General features: G+C 34.2%; 3 protein-coding genes across 6 annotated transcripts; 1 reads left to right on the top strand and 2 right to left on the bottom strand.

Annotated features, from left to right (window-relative positions):
• Positions 1-540: 540 nt before the first annotated feature.
• LOC105632943 (mitochondrial pyruvate carrier 1) lies at positions 541-1,490 on the bottom strand. Its single transcript, XM_037638379.2, has 5 exons — positions 1,366-1,490; positions 1,199-1,293; positions 996-1,050; positions 763-898; positions 541-694 (listed from the first exon to the last, which is right to left on the bottom strand). Exons 2-5 carry the CDS (start codon positions 1,289-1,291, stop codon positions 649-651), a joined length of 330 nt encoding a protein of 109 aa, XP_037494307.1. The 5' UTR covers positions 1,292-1,293; positions 1,366-1,490; the 3' UTR covers positions 541-648.
• A 202-nt stretch (positions 1,491-1,692) lies between these two features.
• Positions 1,693-8,376, bottom strand: SYN2 (Rad21/Rec8-like family protein). Of its 4 annotated transcripts, XM_012215444.3 has the most exons (14): positions 8,107-8,374; positions 6,864-7,128; positions 6,735-6,772; positions 6,605-6,651; positions 6,032-6,102; positions 5,050-5,846; positions 4,554-4,665; positions 3,996-4,132; positions 3,473-3,927; positions 3,335-3,371; positions 3,209-3,230; positions 2,979-3,111; positions 2,181-2,374; positions 1,693-2,074 (listed from the first exon to the last, which is right to left on the bottom strand). In XM_012215444.3, the coding sequence occupies exons 1-13, from the start codon at positions 8,228-8,230 to the stop codon at positions 2,225-2,227; spliced, it is 2,388 nt and encodes a 795-aa protein (XP_012070834.1). In that variant the 5' UTR covers positions 8,231-8,374; the 3' UTR covers positions 1,693-2,074; positions 2,181-2,224. The 4 variants fall into 4 exon arrangements, 3 of the variants coding, with proteins under 3 accessions (XP_012070834.1, XP_012070826.1, XP_089572447.1); XM_012215436.3 differs by having other exon boundaries at positions 1,693-2,374; XR_001046793.4 differs by lacking the exon at positions 1,693-2,074 and having other exon boundaries at positions 2,359-2,374; positions 2,979-3,122; positions 8,107-8,376.
• A 3,818-nt stretch (positions 8,377-12,194) lies between these two features.
• Positions 12,195-14,191, top strand: LOC105632932 (transcription factor TCP21). Its single transcript, XM_012215404.4, has one exon. The coding sequence runs from the start codon at positions 12,352-12,354 to the stop codon at positions 13,177-13,179; it is 828 nt and encodes a 275-aa protein (XP_012070794.2). The 5' UTR covers positions 12,195-12,351; the 3' UTR covers positions 13,180-14,191.
• Positions 14,192-18,613: the final 4,422 nt, after the last annotated feature.

The raw sequence follows: 18,613 nt of genomic DNA, 5'->3' as shown, positions 1-18,613 counted from the left end.
AATTTTTTTATAATCGAGGTGATTTAATTATTTTTTTAATTCCTATCCAAAATTAAAATTGTCAAATTTAACACAATTGAGAGAGTAATAATTATTATATACTAAATTCGTAATTGTAGTTTTATCATTAATTTATTATAAGATCAATAAACTTTATTTGCTGGTATGATAAGTTTTACATCTCATTTATACGAATTTTGTAATACTCAATATTGTTATAGAAGAATTACATTTCTTCAAGAAAATGAAAAATCTTAGTAATGACGAATTCATTGTAATTATGATAATTTTTTTACAATATGCTCTCTCCGAACAATTTTGTCATTTTCATACGGAAATTGAGGAAGCAATCAAATCATTTAAATTATTAGTAATAAAAAGATATTTCTGATTTGATTAAATTAATAGTAATCAAATCAACAATTCAAGCCAATAACAACGGTTTGTTTTAGTCAACTTCATGTGAAGATGAGAGATTGGTTTTACCATGAACCTATTATTTGTCTCCAATAATCGAAATAAATGAGACAAAAGGAAATCTTGATGAACATATTACCAGTATTTTAATGAAATTACAATGATCTTGAAGCAATATTGTTACATTATCACAACAAATTGAAAAGGGTAGTAGATAAATCTATATATGAATCACTGTTCTTTAGCTTCTTCTTCTTCTCTCTCTTGAAGCAAAGGTCTGCAATAAAAAAAAATCCAATCATGAAGAGTTGTACAGAAAATACATACTGATGTAAAGTATCCTACCCTCTAGCTTTCATCCAGCGCGAAAGCTGATAGAGCTGTACTGTCTCGTTGCAGACATGACATACAAGAAGATGCAAGTTTCTAGGTTTTACCACCCAAGCAAATCTCATGAACAAAGCAGAATAACCACACATTACTGCAATCATTAATCACAAATTGTTGTAAACAATTGTATTAGAAGCTATATATATGTATATATAAAAATCATTTCTTTTCTTATTTGAACATAAAACCTGCAGTCATATTGCCAGATATCAATTCCGGGGGTTTCTTTGTGTCCATAAATGCCTTTCGAATCCAGCAGAGTCGAACAGTAGATCGATGGTTATCATATATCAAGAAAAAGAGAAATTCGTTATTCTGTAATCTGAAATATGTAAAAAATTTCAAGAAAGAAAAGAAATGATGACGAAGCAAAGCATAAATAGATACATACTGCAATAGGGATGCTCCAGTTGAGAACAGGACCCCAAAAATGAGTTGTTTTGGGACCGATTGGACTGTTCCAAAATACTTGGAAGAATTTCATTACTGGCTAATGAGATAGTCTTAATTCAGAACAAAGCTGTGCAAAGAGTCATATCAGTAAACTATATGTATTACCTGCATGATGCTACTTTTCCAATGGCAGAAAAGATACCAAGACGGCTTGTGATTTGGACTAACTTTTCATTGGAGCTTTACTTGACTTTGATGTGATAAAATTATCCAATGGACGCAACATGATGTTTGTCTCAATCACTTTTGTCAAGTGGGGGAAAAATTGATGTTTATGTCTATCCTACACGAGTCTTTTTCCAGCTCAGACCTGTAAATATTTTATTTACAAAAGTGCCAAGCAATCCTCACATAAAAACATAACATAATAGAGATTTGGAAACTGAACAGAATAGCATAAAGTACCATTCATAGTAGATCATTGAAGACTAATTTTTGAAACCATTTCTTTTCATTTTAAAGCTCATTCAAAAAGCTGGATTCTTTCCATTTCAGTTTTGCTTGTATCATTCTGTGAATAAAGAAAGCTACTCCTAATCTATAGCCTATGTGAACTGAAAATTCTCCATACTAAAAGCTACTTCCTAAAATGACTCATCTAAGATGGTTTAGGATTACCTATAATGAAGTACATGGATCCCCTTGCAAAAACTTTACACATAAGACTGCCCCAAAATAAAAATAACTCTTCCTAACATGGTTTAAGATTCATGCAAATATGCACGGTTGCAGCAGGAGCTTTAACACAACCTACACTACAAGGTTGTCGTCACTGAGAGGCTTTCCACATGAGCACGTCACCACAGGCGGTTTTCTGTTCAACATGCACATATCCTTGTCAACACCAGCAAATTTATGAACACCACTTAGCTTTTGCATCACATTTCCAAAAATTGTCACATCTGAGATAGTTAACATACTAATGGCATGCTTGGATAAAATAAATAACTCCTCTCAACATGGTTTAAGGTTCCTGCAAAAGGTACGTGGTTCCAGCAGCAGCATTAACACAATCTACACCCTGAGCCTGTTCCCATTGAGAGGCTTTCCACACGAGAATGTCACCATAGGCAGTTTTCTGTTCCACATGCACATATCCTTTACTTTTTAACACCTGCAAACTTACAAAAACCACTTAGTTTTTGCTTCACATTTCCTAACATTGTGATATCCGAGATAGTTAACATGTTAATGGCATGCTTGGATAACTTTCTGCTCTGAAGGTTAAAAATAATTGCAACGAAGTCTACTTCAAGGTCAGTCATTATCTAGAGATCAGTTCATTTCATTGCCTCCTTTCTTGATTATGGGAATTGGTAAGAACTCAGTACTGGACATAAGAGAGGAAAAGGAGACTTGTATTAAGAACCAGCTGGTATGCAGTTGCAATTTAATGGTTTTTCCACCAAAATAAGAAAATGAAGTTTTATTTCCCTTTCAAATATTCAATAAGCCCATTAGAATAGTTACAGCTTGATTGTGAATGGGCATCTGCTCCTTTTGAAAATAATAAGTGAAACATAAAAGAGGCAATTGCAAACACAAATTTCCACCTCATGGGGAAACAATATGTAAAATAATATTCAATTTGGATAATAGGGTGATGATGAAAGTCAAGTTTCCACAGGCAAAATTCTGAATTTCTATATGAAAAATGTGTTAGATCAATTTGCTTAAGATTAACAGATGTACGATTTGAAAACTCAAGTGAATCATACCAATATCTCATAAAAGAGCCTTGCACTTTCTTTCTTGGTTCTTCCTTCCAAAAGATGCAGCAAATTTACTACTTCCTCCTCTCTTCTTTTCCTTTTATCTAAATAGCTTTTATGCAAGCAACTCGCTACCACTCTACACCACAACTTTAACAAATTTAAGGCGAATTTAAGAAATATGCACTAGGAATTGACAGCTGAATGAGAGAATTGCAAATCCTTATCCACTTTACCTGGTTCTTTCTGACCACCCATCTGCGATCAAACATACATGGGATAAGAGTTCAATTTAGCATACAATTCAAATTGAATTCAATAAATTAAAGCAAACACAGAAATTAACTTGAGAGTGTTCTTACACTGATCCTGGTTATGTACTTCAAACAAATTTATCTCCTGGAGAGAGAAAAAAACAAAAATCATTACAAGTACCTTGGTTCAAAACATGCCTAGCTCGGTTGTTTGTAGTCTCATAAATTTACATGGTCGCTACTCACCTCATTCATCATACTAAGGTCAATTTCTTGTTCCTTGCTAGAATAAATCTCTTTCTCCACTTTATCAGACTCTAATCTGACTTTATCTAAATTAGAAATTTCAGGTCTTTCAGGGCTTTCAAAAGACCTCAGTGATTTTGTGTGTAGAATAGGCGTTTCAGGAGCAATTGCCATTTGCTCTAGAAATCTACCAGCAGTTGGAGTTTCAGGCAAGTCCAACATTTCTGGAGGTTCCACAGTTTGAACTGATCTACCAACAGTAGGAAATGTTGTCACATTTAACTTTTCAAGAGACTTCATACTTTCAACTGATCTATGATCATCACAAGATTTTGGCTTGTCTAACTTCTCTGAAGGTTCAACAGTTTCTAATGATCTATCAATAAGACATTGAGACCTGAACTTTTGAGGATGTTTCGCATTGCAAAAGAGGGATCTGAGCTCTGTTGATGTACCTGTGTAAAAATGTTAGCAAAAGCAGTGGTCAATTAAACCACAGCATAAATGATGATGGTGAACTTACAAGGAATCAGAGGCTCCATGAAACACCAAGGAAGACTGGAAACTCGGCAGGCTCTCCAAGCAGCAAGAGCAGTATGAGGAGCTTTTCTTCGTTTAGTCACCAAGTTGCTTGAATCCTCTATGCTTTGCTTGATTATACTGTAAAATTGAAGATTTGTCAAACCAAGGAAGCATTCATAGGTCTAAAATCATAATACTTGCAGTAAAAGATATAGTACCCAATTCAGCTCACAAGAACAATTTTCTACCCAATTAAAACCCGCAGAAAAAATTATATCAATTTCAAAAAAAAAAAAAATCAAGAAAAAATTATATAAGAGCACTGGCACAAATTACATAAAGTTGATATCTCAAGGACAAAAATAATTTATTTATAGCATGACAGAAAAACATCTCCATGGTTATTGCCTAATCCTCAAGGCAATGGTTCAGAAGTTAATAGCAATTCTTCGCAAATTCGCAAAAAAAAAAAAAAAAAAAAAAAAAAAAAACAATTACTTAGTGAAGTATTGGTCACAAGGAAATAAGCTAAATTTTGAGTGTGATAGCCACCACATACTTGTTAGGAAACACTATCATATCATCAAACACACACTTTCTTTTCCTCATTGCCCGAGCACCCTCCTTAGCAGATGGGGTAGGAATAACCAAAAACTCTGGTGTAGTAACTCCTGCATGGAAAGGAAAATTGTTCAAGATATAAAAATCAGATGCTCGTCAAGGACAAACTTGTTAAAGATTACAGCTATGCTGCCGTTGTCACTAAATTTGCAACAATCTCAATCTCTCTACCACCCACTCTTTCTCTCACATATAAAAATAAATACCAAATTATAAAAGAAAGAAAAACATAAAAGAAGAAAAGATTCATCTATATGGTAGGAAGAATAAATGAGAAGACAGAAGAGATGTAGCTTTCTGAACATCATAAAAACAAAAAGGAAAAAAAAAATTACAACTCACGAAGTTGGAACTAATTTCTAGATTATATGTGCTGGAGAACTGTTGAAACAAATACTGAAAGACGTGAGACAATGTCCTAAAATCCTCTGTACCTGAAGCACCTGGGAACTTGGACTGAGGAGTCGTATCAATTGTTACAGAGAATGTATGGTCTTCTCTAGAAACCCGATATGTGCAACCTGGGGATGTCATTACCAATGGAGTTTTTAGATCTGCATCAGTCTGATGCTCTTCATCAAATGATCCAGTATTTTCTCGATGCTCCTCAACCTCTAATAACCTTTTCTCCTCTGCACTATGATGCTCTTCATCAACTGGTATGCTGTGTTCATGGGGCTCCTCAACCATATCATACATTTCCACATCTCTATATTCTTGATAGACTATATTGACTCGAAGCTTCTCCATGCTTGCTTCAGTATTACTTAGATTACAGTCCTCTTTAGTAACCTGGTGATTTTCACTTTCTGATTGTGCCATATCTGGAAGCTTTATCTGTTGTCTATCAGTCTGATTTTCATTGGATGGCCTAGAAGGTCTTGCAGGTTCTTCCTCGACCTCCACAAACATTTCAAGGTTCAAACATGCTTCTTGGCAGATACTCTTATCCCAAAGCTCCTGCACACTTGATTCTGCATGCCATTGATCTGAAGCTTCCACTTCTAGAACTCTTGTAGTTGCATGCTCTTCTTTATTTTGCTGATCTTCACCAAACGATTTTGCAGGGTCAGGAGGCTCTTCCTCAACCATAGAAATCATTTCAAGGTCCTTGGATTCTTTTTCAGAGGACCTACTGCCCTGAACCTTCTCTATAATTGCTTCTGAGTTGCTTAAATTATGGGATGTGCCTACCTCCATGTCAAAGTCTAACTGGTAAGAAGAAACAATACTGCAGCAAGAGTATGAAGTGAGAAATGTTGAAAAACATTGAAGCAGGCACATATTCATGTGCAACCATGCTGAGGCAAATGCTTACAACACAAACAAAAGATAGAGAGGGCCAAAGAAAGATAGAAAGATATAGAAGTATATAATACACCAAATGAAGGAGCATTTGAAGTTCAGGGTCCTTACTCTTCATTTAAAGCGCGAATTGCAGAGCAAACATCTTGACAGGCAGTAAATTCCTTACAATGATACTGCATCTGTGTCAATATTGGTATCATAACTACAATCATCAATCAAAACTTAAGTATAAAACTCTGGAAGAAAATCATGCAGTAAGAGCAGTATATCTGTCTAATGTTCTAAACACCACAACAAGACACTATGTAATTTAAGTGATTCTGATGGTTCATTGATTATTCATTTTGGACATCAATCAAGCAGGATATGGATATGTAGTTGTAGTCTACAATAAACTAAAGAACAAAGTTATATCAGGACCATCCTAATTATCTCACCAGTTTATGTCCAAAAAAGTACTTATAGAATGTATATGCAATTCAGGAAGCTTGTGCACATGGTGTGCAGGACATTATTGAATCATTCTCGATATGTTTTCTATAGAAAGCTCAAGGATATACAGGGGATCAACTAACAAAAGCATTTTGTAGGAAGTCAAAATAGAAGTGGCAGAAACATGTTCAATTCACAAAACAATAATTCAACAACAATCTTAAGAAGGCATGATTATATAACAGATACCTTGTCCATATTGTGTGACCCTATTCCCCCATTTTTCCATATGCTATCTGTTTCATTTACTCTAAATTATGTAAAATCAACTAAACAGAGTTTAACAACAAAAATTAATTAAAGGAAGAAAATTCAATACCTTTAAGCGTGATATCTTCATGGGGCATCGCATTGCCTCTGTGAATTGGAAGAAACAGCCATATTGAGGATGATTAATAGAACAAAGAATCACCTTTGGTGCTCAATTTTATAAACTGGGATAACTTACCCGCTAGAATCTTCTAAGATCTCTAGATCAAAAGCATCAAGTTCAAATCTTTCTGGCAGGGTAATAGAGAAATAAGGTGCACATAGGGTTTCCACAAGTGACCTATCTTTATTGTTAACTACAAATTCCTTGGTTTTAAGCAGCAACTTGTTGCAGTCATCGAACAGATATTCAACCTTTTTGGAGAATATTCTGACAACACCAAGAAGCAGATAGGCAAGTACCCTATATGTGACAACATCAAATTCATCTTGCAAAATTTTATCTGCATTAAGCCAAAAAAGTTTGGAAATTAATGGAAAACCTGGATCATGAATTCTAGTTTAGAGGAAATAATGACAGTAAATAAAATTTCGGAAAGCACACACTTGTATCTCAAAATTTTCAGCTGTATTCCAACAAACATCAATGGATATGCCACAATCAGAAGGTCTCAATCGGTAATTGGACAGAAGCATTATGGTTCAGAGAGAAAAGCAAAGCTGAATTTGCATTTTTATGTTACTATTGGCAGTGATACTGACTATATCTCTCAAAAAATAAAGAACCTAGCACTTTATGGACAAATAAACATGAAAACCAGCAACGTACAATGATCTAATTTTCAAAAGCAATCAATTATGCTTAACAGTAAAGTTTCTCTTGCAAATCAAAGTTATTTCTTTTCGGCTTATCAAAAGCAATCAATTATGCTTAAAAGGCAGAAAGCCGAGGAAATAAAGTAACCACAGACCAAATTTTAGGTTACCAATAAGAAATTACCTCAAATCAAAAGAACCAGCAAAATTTCTTCTTTGGAAAAACAAAATTCTCATATTCCAGTTGAGTTAAAGCTAATTCAGCCATCTTAAGTAACACCCATATAAAAAAGAACATCCTTTTCAAGCAATTTATCATACAGTTCATAAACAACGAGATAAAAAGACGTTTATGTCGTCATACAAAAAACAAAACTTGCACAATTCACGAAACAAAACCCCCAACAACAACTCTCTGTTTCAGTCTACTAAATTAATGGCAGAAAACAACAGCAGAAAAATAATATGCTTTAAAGAAGGTCATAAAAGCAAGCCAGACTCAAATGTTGGAGTTTACAGGCTCTTCCCCCCCACACCCCCCCTCTCTCTCTCTCTCTCTCTCTCTCTCTCCCTCTTGTTATGTCCAAAAGAGAAAAATACTTCAAACAAAAATAACAGGTAAGAAAACAGAAAAGAAGAAGACGAAAAAAAGAGAGAAAACGAACCAACAGAATAGGAGATATCAGTCTGAGTGACCTGAGCTTTCTTGAGCTTCTTGTAGCAGTAAGCAGCCACCCATACAGCACCTAATGGACCTTTCCTTGAGAGAAAGCAGTGAGAGTAAAACATGTCTTCCTTTTGGTATCTCTGTTATGGCTTCCCTTCTTTTCTTTCCTCTGATTTTGAAGTTCGAAATATAGACAGACTGAGTATACGAGAAGGAGAAGAATGAGCAGAACTGCGATGAACTATAAAAGAGTACATGACAAGGAAACGGTCGAATGGATTATTTTTTACCATATATAACGATTTCTTTTTTTTACTTTCATAAATACAATATAGTTTTACCATTTTGGTCATTGCCTCATTTGGTAAAATGAAATCCTCTCCTTAAATGAATTTAAGAATATGTGTCATTTTTGTAATATTACAGTTCAGTTATTTATTATAATAAAATATATAATTTTAATAAATAAAATAAGAGTTACTTACGATCTTATCCTATTCTTATCCTATATAGAGTAATTATATTGAGAAAGTAAATAAAATTTACTTGTTTAAAATAGTGATTTTAATCGAAAATCAAAGGAAATGGATTCATTTCCGTCGAATTTAAACAATTATTTTAAAATTTATTTATTGATCAATTTCGATATAGAAAACTGTTTGATTGGTTTTCAATTTTGATTTAATTATTATATATAACTAATTAAATTTATTTATTTTTAATTTGAAAATAGCTAATTTAATTATAAATAACTGAATATAAACCAAATCAATTCAATTTGAATTGGTTCTATATTAATTGATTTTAAAATCAATGATAAACTACTACTTTAATTTGGTTAACCAAACGTTTACAGACTAATTTTAAGCACTTGTGATCTAAAATTCTATTAAATAAAGTGTACTTGACAATCAACTATATAACACAGCTTAAACATAAATATAAAATTCAAATAAATTTCATAAACTTTTGTGAAATATATTTACACCATATATATATTGTTTTAGGTATTATCCCATCAATCATATAACTTAGCTTAGGGGGACAAACTAATTAAAAAATATATGAGAGTTTCCATTTTCTATTAATCAAGATTCACTTTTTTTGGAAAGTGACAAAAAAATATTAATAAAATATATGCATAAATGTGCCAAGCAAATATAGAAGGTTAGATCACAATATTATATTTATTTATGTGTGAAAAAAAACAAAAAATAAATAGTATGTCATCATTAATAATCATATCCATATGAGTGAGCAAACATTTCATTAGTTAAATTTAAATTTTCATAAAACGAAAATATATAGTATATTTTTTTTTTAGAAAAAGTAAACCAAATATTGATGGATAATAAATTAAAATTAAAAAATATTTATATATTCAAATTTCAATTAAAGTATTATGCATTTCAAAGTTTACTACTAATTACGTGTAATAATAATTAATAATTTTTTCTCAAAAAAAAATTTCATATTTAAATTAAAAGACAAACATATACATATTCTTATAATAATGTATATATACTCATGTAGCCCATAGTCTAAGATAGCGGTTTAAGCAAGTCAAAACACTATATTTATTATTTATAGTATTTGGTGTCGAAATTTTTATATTAATATGTAGAGTTTATGATCAATTGATAGAAATTCCTTAAAAAAATTGTGAAATTACAGTCTTCCATTCATTCCTATCTGCATTGTCAAGAGATTGGATTATATATTTGGTACTAACAATGTGAGATTCGTAATATACGTATTATACGTATATAAAAAAACAAAATTTTCAACTGAAATTACTCGTAGAAACATTAAATATATGATAAATTCCAATACAATTTTAAATATATTATATAAAAATTTTAAATTATTACTATTGTCTAACAAAATACTCATTTGTAATTAATTTATTATATTAGTTTTCCTTTCTATTGTTTTTCTTGTAGAAACTCGAAAGAAAGGGGGACGAATTATTTAATAATTAAAAAAAAATAAAGGCACTAAGTATTTGCATGCGTGAAATAACAAACGCCAACGCGGAAGTCTATATATGTTATTTTATATTAGGTTGATAAACGGATTTATACTGTATTTAACAATAATTTTTAATACCATTAAAAACAATAATTTTTAATTATTAAAGGTAAAATAATAAATGAATGATTGTTTATTTATAAATCTGTTATTAATTTTGCAAGAACGATTTATCTTTTATTGAATGTAATATTATTATATATAGTCTAATTTATTTGGGTTTGTATGAGATAATATTTTCACGTGTAGATCCAATATTTTAAATTTGATTATTACTAAAAAAAAGGAAAATAAAACATTGTCAAATCCTCTTTAGGATTTGGTATATTATTAGAGTTTTTATTATCCTTGTGGGATTAGATTTACCATTTTAATCATAATCCAAGTTTGATTAGGACTAGGTATTATACTATATATATTGATTATGCTTGCTTAGAGTTTTTATTTCTTTGTTTCCCACGATATAAATTCTTTAGATTCTCTCTCTACTTCGACTTCAAGGGTAAAGTGATTCAAACTTAGACTTACGTTTTTCAATTAATACCTTTACTATCTTTTTCTTCAAAATGGCTATGGTGGATGTGGCTAAGGAAGACAAATTATATATTTGTCCAAATGATAAAAGTCATATTATAAGGATGGTTAAATGGGATTCTCCAAAACTTTCTTGGGTTACTCTTAACACAGACGGTTGTTGTAAAGGCCGTTATGGTTTAGCTGGTGGGGGTGGGGTCATCCGTGACCATTTGGGGAGATGGAAGACGGGGTTTGTTATGAATATTGGCATTTGTTCAGCATTTTTGGCTGAATTATTGGCGGTTTATCAAGGACTTCAATTGGCTTGGGTAAGAGGATACCGTCGGCTTCATTTACAAGTGGATTGCATTTCAGTTGTGAAGGCAATTACAGATGAGTTGAGAGGCGAAAATGAGCACGACGATTATACTAATAATTTAGTGCAAGGTTGTCGAACTTTACTCCAACAAGATTGGGAAGTGCAAGTTCGGCATGTTTACAGAGAGGCTAATGTTGTTGCCGATCGCTTGTCAAATTTAGCATTGACTACTCCAATTGGGCTGCACATTTTTGATTCTCCTCCACCCGAGACTCATTCACTCATATTGGATGATGCTAAGGGTGTTTGTAGGCCTCGATTTATTCCCGTTTACTGTCCTCGTCCTTGATGTAAAAAAGGTCTTTTTTTTTTTATTATTTTTTTTTTTATTGTTTGATGGATTATTGTAAATGTTGTCTTTGAATCGTGTTCATTGAGAAGCAAATTGTATTACAAATACTAAATCACATTAATGGACAATCATTTGCCTGCTGAAAGTTATGGAAAAAAATAAAAATAAAAATAGAAAATTATATTTGATGAGGATTCAAGAGATGCACATAGTTCAATTCGGCTTGCAGGTTGCAAGGATCTTTTGCAATGTTATGAATGGTGCATCTGCAGAAAATTTGCAGAGAGTTTAACACTGTGCATGGCTAATCTTCTGTTTAATGAAATTTTGTACTACTCGCGAGGTCTCCATGTGATTTAATCAGCCTCCTTTCAGATTAACAGAATTAGGTTAAAACTTTCATCGGCGATGAAGCTGTGTTATTACAGTGAAATAAGGGGAGCACGTAATGAATGAATTTCATAAATTTAAGGATTAATAAAAAAAGAGTTAAGAAATTACAGATGTAGTACAACGATAGGCCACCAAACAGACCCATTAAATCTTTTGGTTCCAACACCGACGTGGCCATATACTAATGGATAATCAACTTACCGCACGTAGCTGGAACCTTCAATTTTAAACAGTACGGAAATAATCGCGGTCCCACTCTGTAACCCCGCACTTAAATTCTTCTGCTACTAGATGGGCCACCCTCCTCCTCTCTCTCTCTCTCTCTCTCTCTCTCTATTACAATTATTAAAATCACTCGCTCTTCTGCGCGTGCGTACCAAACTTAACAAGCTAAGAAAGAAAGAAAGAAGAAGAGCGTGAGCTGTGTGTGTGTGTCTGTGTATAATATTGGGACCCACCACCCATGTGCCCTCCCTCCTGTCTCCACCAGCTCCTGCCGCTCAATGATTAGCTCTCTGTTTCCCCTTCTCCCTCTCTAACCCAAAAAACCCTTCGTTTTCCTTTTTCCCTCTTATTTTTCTCTCTCTATACTTGTTCTCTTTCGGTTAGGTTAACTAGTTAAGCGTTGAAGGATGTCCAATTCTGATAGTGCAGCAAACAACGGCGGCGGCGGCGGCGGAGGAGGAGGAGTTACCAACGGGGCTATCATTGACTCTCAAAGACAGCAGCCGCCGGGGACTAATGGAGCTCTGGCTGTGAAGAAACCGCCGTCTAAAGACCGTCATAGCAAGGTTGATGGACGTGGAAGGCGAATTCGCATGCCGATCATATGTGCTGCACGTGTCTTTCAGTTGACTCGTGAGCTTGGTCATAAATCAGATGGACAGACCATAGAATGGCTGCTTCGTCAAGCGGAGCCTTCCATTATTGCAGCTACTGGGACGGGGACCACTCCGGCGAGTTTTTCTACTGTTTCTGTGTCTGTAAGAGCGGGAGGGAACTCTAATTCTCTATCTTCGATATCGTCGGTTACCAATTCTTCTGCAATGGACCATAAACCACTATTAGGGCCTACGCCATTTATTCTAGGGAAGAGGGTGAGACCGGAGGATGACAACAATGGAGGTAAGGATGATAGTGGGGTTTCAGTTGGTCCCACAGTCGGGTCTTTGGTGGGGACAGCGGCGGCTCCTGGGGGCTTCTGGGCGGTTCCGGCAAGACCTGATTTCTGGGGATTCGCAGCGGCGCCGCCGGATATGGTTGTGCAGTCGTCGGTGGCAGCACAGCAGTCATCGCTCTTTGTTCAGCAGCAGCAAGCAGCGGCGGCAGCAGCAGCAGCTGCTATGGGAGAGGCATCGGCGGCGAGGGTGGGGAATTATCTTCCAGGGCATCTGAATTTGCTGGCATCTTTGTCAGGCGGGCCGGGGAGTTCAGGGCGGAGAGAGGAGGAACCGCGTTAAAATTGACAATGAGAATGTGAAAAGGATGGTGGTCCGATGTCGGTGGTGGTGTTGTATGGGGTATATATATATATATATATTAATAGTATTTGTATGTCAAATTGTTGCTTTTTGTCTGTGTGCGAAGATGAATGGTGAGCATGCTAGTGAAATTAGGATTAGTGTTTTTAGGGTTTTGGGCGTAATTGGAAATTCAAGTATGATTGAAGGTATGGATTCAAATTAGTGCTTTTTTTTTGGGATTAATTAGGGGTTTCTTTCTTTTTAGGGGTTCAAATTGTTTAGCCCTTTTTGTTTTTCTTTTTTTTTGGGAGGATAAGAGGGAGCAAAGAATTATTCAGATTGTGCTGGAAAATTGAATTTCCTTCTCATAGGAAGAAATTATCAGGTTGGCTAATATAAGGAGTTTGGTTGGTGGGCATTTGACCAATTATTACTTTGGGAAAGATTGACGGTTCCTATAAAATACCGTGGCATACTTGCAAATTCAAGTTTGAAGCGCAGCAGTATCTCCACACAATTGAGTGCACATATGCAAGGGGAAGTAGAATGTTAAGTGTGTGAATCTGCTTTGCTTATGCTTCTCAGCTGGATGGTTCTGTCTAAAAGGTTGCCTGTTGCAGGAGCTTGAGTTGATGAGAAAACTGAGCTTATTTGCTGCAATCTGGCTTGTCATTTTCTGATAATCAGAATGGTTATTTTGCTGCTTGATTGTGATTTGCCACCCCGATGGCTGATTGTTTCTAGTTCTCTCTCCAATTTCAGAGTTTGTGTTGGTGTGTACTGATCTCAAAGGAGACTGGTGTGTGGGAAAAAAAGCTCTGGTGCCTCTCTATAGGACCTCTGTTAATTCTTAGCGATTTCTGTTTTGAAACTTTACCAGTATTCCTAGCCATTTCTTAGATTAATTAGCGTGGAAAATAATGTGTGTTCCATGTATGTAACTGGATTGTATGTTGTTTTTGTGGGTTGCATCATGTTGTGTGAATAAGAAACCCATTTGTTTCTCTCAGATATGATTTTTTTGCTGACTTTCTTTTTTTTGTGTGCCAATCCCTTTTTGCTCTATGTATATATATGGACTTTCACTATGCTATTAATAATTTCAGTTAGCTATTCCTGGGTTTATAAATATGGTTTCCCTTTTCTGGTTTTCCTCATATGAGTGTAGTCCTGAAATTTATTGGATGAAAAAATAAGTGGATTTAGAAGTCCTCCTGAGTCTGCCTTTGTACTGCTAACAAGATGCAATTTTTGTAAATTTTGAAGTTTAGCAAAGTTGGGCATTAAAAACTTATATTGCACAGCCATGACAAATTGTGCACTAGATTCTATGAGCTCTAGTGAAGTCCTTCAATTAAATTCAAGATGTTGCGATATTTTCTTGCCTTGTTAAACAGAATGTTCTTTAGATGGTGTCATCATCATCATCATCAGTTGTGATCGGTGAGTCTTCTGTTAAGCAATAAGGATGTTTTGACTAGTCACCACGGTTTCACAACAAGAAGAGCTTGCAATCAGGTTTGTTCTTCCTTACTATGCCTTCCATCATCAAAACAGGTATGAGATTAATAAGTGTAAATGTTATTTTCATTGTTTGCATGTCCAGATATGGTGCTTCTCTAGATGACGGTGGTGCTCTTTTGGCTCCTCTCTGTAGCAACCGTTTTCTTAGTCATTAAGATGGTACTGAGTTTTAACAGTTTTAATAATTCTGTAACTCAGTTTGTATGGTGAAATGTAAATTGCTTTAGATTTATCAACATTTATTATTAGGTCGAGTGCGTGAGCCAATGTTAGCAACTCAACCAGGAGATTGCTGTGAGTTACAGGATTTAATGAGAACACAGAAGAGGACATTGTCGAATGTGGAAGGTGTGAACTGCACAAGGTCGACTGGTCAGGTATCTCTACAGTATTTCATCCAACCCATAGTCGATGATGGAGATATTTCTTTGTGTTGATTGTAATCTTTGAGATTCTTGTTTATGTGGCTTGTGATAACATTAACATAAAATAAAATGGAAAATGGAAAATGGAAAATACATCCATGCATGTTCTATTATTCTTCGGTAAATATATAAATTCACCCATAAACTTGATTATTTTAACCTTGTGGCTATTTCAATTTTTACTTTACCCATCAAACACATCAACTTATAAAATTATACCTTCAAATTTTGGCATAGGATAAGACTTAATAATTTATTGAAGGAATTCATCTACTTAATAATTTATTGAAGGAATTCATCTTTGTATGTTTTCTACAAGAAGTAAATGACCATTCTGAACAAGACTGTGTCAGGTTTGGTTCCTGATTCCTAACTGACTGTGTGTATGTGTTTGTGAGGCTGATTTCTGGAATTTGACAAATGAAATCATGGTCAATGTCCTTTGGCTGATAATGTTGCTCCATTGCATCATCAATATTTTCATTAACTAATTAAAATTATTATTATTATTATTATTATTGTTTTTTTGAATTTGAAGAGGAACTCTGCCTTGCTGCTAGCTCATTGGTTTATATGTTGTTTTGAACTTGGGTTATTATTTAGCCAAAATTGATTGTACTTGGATGATCTTTCTGTTGTAATATATTCAATTTGTGATATGGCCGGTGGTCTGGTTTGATAAATTCCAAATAAATTTTTAATTTTCATTCATCTCATTAATATATTATACAGTAAAACTCTAGACTATCTCAATTCTACTACAACTGTTGTCCAAGTAGTATTATTTTCTTTTTTCACTTCATTTATCATTTTAGAAAATTTTCTCTTTTATCTTTTGGTATCCTTGCAATTAATTATTAATTATTTAGAGAACTAATAAATGATAAGAACACTTGCGGGATTGATTATGATCGCTTAGGTCATGGGTAAGACGGATAAGAGTTTGGATATTTTGTGCAAAGTATAAAAAAAATAAAAAATTTAATGGATTATATATATGGCCAAAATCGAGGTTGTTGGATGATTTTTTGAAGTTGTATGTGATTGCCTATGCTTTTTTAGATTTTTTGAGGTTGTTGGCTGCATAAATTTATCCGTCGAGAGTTTTGTGTCATTCTTGACTATTACTATCACGATTAAGTATCTGAACTTTATAAAATTTTACATATCAATATTTTAATTTATAAAATTATCGGTTATGTTCTTATGGAATGGTTCAAAAATATAAAACTTATTATTCTAAAAATTCTATTAATCATATCTCTAAGTTAATATTGTTTATATAAAAGTTGAAAATTCTAAAAGTTATTATAGCTGATTTTTAAATTTAGCATTGGAACCCTTGTGGAGGAATGGATAGTAAATTTATGATTAATTTGATGAAAATGTCAACTCTTAAATCGAGGGTGAAATCATAGGCGACTAATAGACAGAAAAACAAAATTCCTAAAATTTACCACAGACAGTAAAAAAATTACATGAAGTCACAGTTTGAGTGTATAAAACTCCTATGTCAGGTACAGATACTTGACACGTGAAACAACGGTCATAAAGTCGCCTTTCTGAGCATCATATCGCTTATGGTTATCAAATTTGACGTGTCAGTTGCTTTTATTCAACTTATTTAGGACCAGGAGCCTTATATTATATGCACAATTATAAGACAATTTTGTTTTTTTTTTCCGACAAATAAAAGATAATAAAGTAACAAAAGTACAAAAAAAATAGAAATAAACATATGATATTATTTATTAAATTCTAAATTTTCTAAGAATGTCACAGTGGGTATGAGAGTTTCAGAGAGACTAAATCCACACAGTTGAGGCTTTTTAACAAGAATGGTTCGAAGGTCTGATATAGGTACCCCAAGACCAAGAAGGAATTCAACTAAAGGTTTAATTTTGCCCTCCAAGCTATAGTAAGCAAAAGAAGGGAACCTGCGTGTAATTCCCCTGAGCTGCTCAAGATCCACACCAAGGTCCATGAGATAGATAGTATGCGGTGGTAGCTTCCCATCAGGGCCTCTCTTACTTACTCTAGATACAGCTGAAGACACAACCTTCAGCTTCTTGGAGTAGAAAGTCGGATCGGATGGAGAAACAGTTGCAACTGGTTTTGCTTCTTCAGCAGGCAGGTTTGGAAAGTTCTTCACTAAGTCTGCCAGAAAAATTCCATGCTCTTGGAAGGGACACTCGAGGTATGGAATAAGAGCATCCTTGATTTCTAGAGTTGCGAGCTCCTGTCCTGCAATGTTTAAATTTGATTAGGAATGGAGGAATTTAAAATGAAAACGTAAACTTATTTGTTGCAAAACACTGCAGTCGAACCTACTAGATACTGAGATTTATTAACAGAATGAAGCCTTGAGACAAGATGGTCAATGAATAAGTCTGACTTGTTGATCGTTCTTGCAGCAACTGAACGGCTCAAACCTTGTTTCTTCAAGAAGAAGGTTAAGACAGCCTTGGCTTCTTCTTTTTCTGCTGCCAATTGGGTTGGTGGCACCACTCTCGAGCTAAATGATCCATCCACCCCCAGAATCAGCTTTTACTAACATTCAGAGAAATTGGTCAATGCTATAAACAGAAAAGGAAACATGCAAAGATTTGGCTTTGATATGGAAGTTGAATTAGAAATACAAATAATCCTATAGAAGGACCCAAAACTAACTCTTACCAAACTTTGCTTCACAAAAGAAACGTGTCCTACAATGACAGAGACGAGTCCTATGAAAAGGAATCCAAAAGTAAATGTGCTATGCTAACAACTAACCAAGTGTTAAAACAGAAAAATAAACCTTGAAAACATCTAAATACCTCTCAAAAACAGATGCAAGGTTAAATATAGACATGTTAACAATCTCAACTATCCAAACATTTGCCCGTTAACCATCTGAACAAAATAATCCTGTCCCCGTGAGTCAAATTTGGATAGCTCATGACACTGTAATTAGAATGTTCAATCCTAATGAACCTTTGTATAACAGCTTTGCAATGTAACCTGTAGGTAGCACCTCATGTTAAAAAACGGATCCTAAGTGCATAAGTAAACTGGATAGTTATATTATTTATTCTTCCATAGTAGTTCCATCCAAGACTCAAACTTGCACCCATAATGGTTCAGGGCTTTACTACTGCACTAGCATGGTCCCTAAGCACAAAATTCGCAGCACATAAATCTTTCCACTTGAAAGTACTTCTACGTCTGTTTGCCGTGACACCATGTCACCAAAAACTTTATCTTCCAACAATTTTATGGCATGCCAATTTCTTTTGTATCTCTAGATATCCATTACAAATTACTCACTGAAATTCTTTTTGCAATGCAAGCTATTTGTAAACATACCAAAATTTACCTTCAGAAAGCACTTCCAAAAGCTATTTTTTCAAATTTTATGGTAGTACAATGCCATGGGATTGCATGCCAATCTTTCAGAAAATCCACATCTTCGTCCAGATTGAGATGCTACCATCAACATAATT

The sequence above is a fragment of the Jatropha curcas genome, chromosome 11, assembly GCF_041381405.1.
Source record: "Jatropha curcas cultivar XTBG-Jc1 chromosome 11, XTBG_Jcur_1.0, whole genome shotgun sequence".
Taxonomy (NCBI): domain Eukaryota; kingdom Viridiplantae; phylum Streptophyta; class Magnoliopsida; order Malpighiales; family Euphorbiaceae; genus Jatropha; species Jatropha curcas.
The sequence above is the reverse complement of the archived record's forward strand: the minus strand, read 5'-3'. Positions and strand labels throughout refer to the sequence as shown.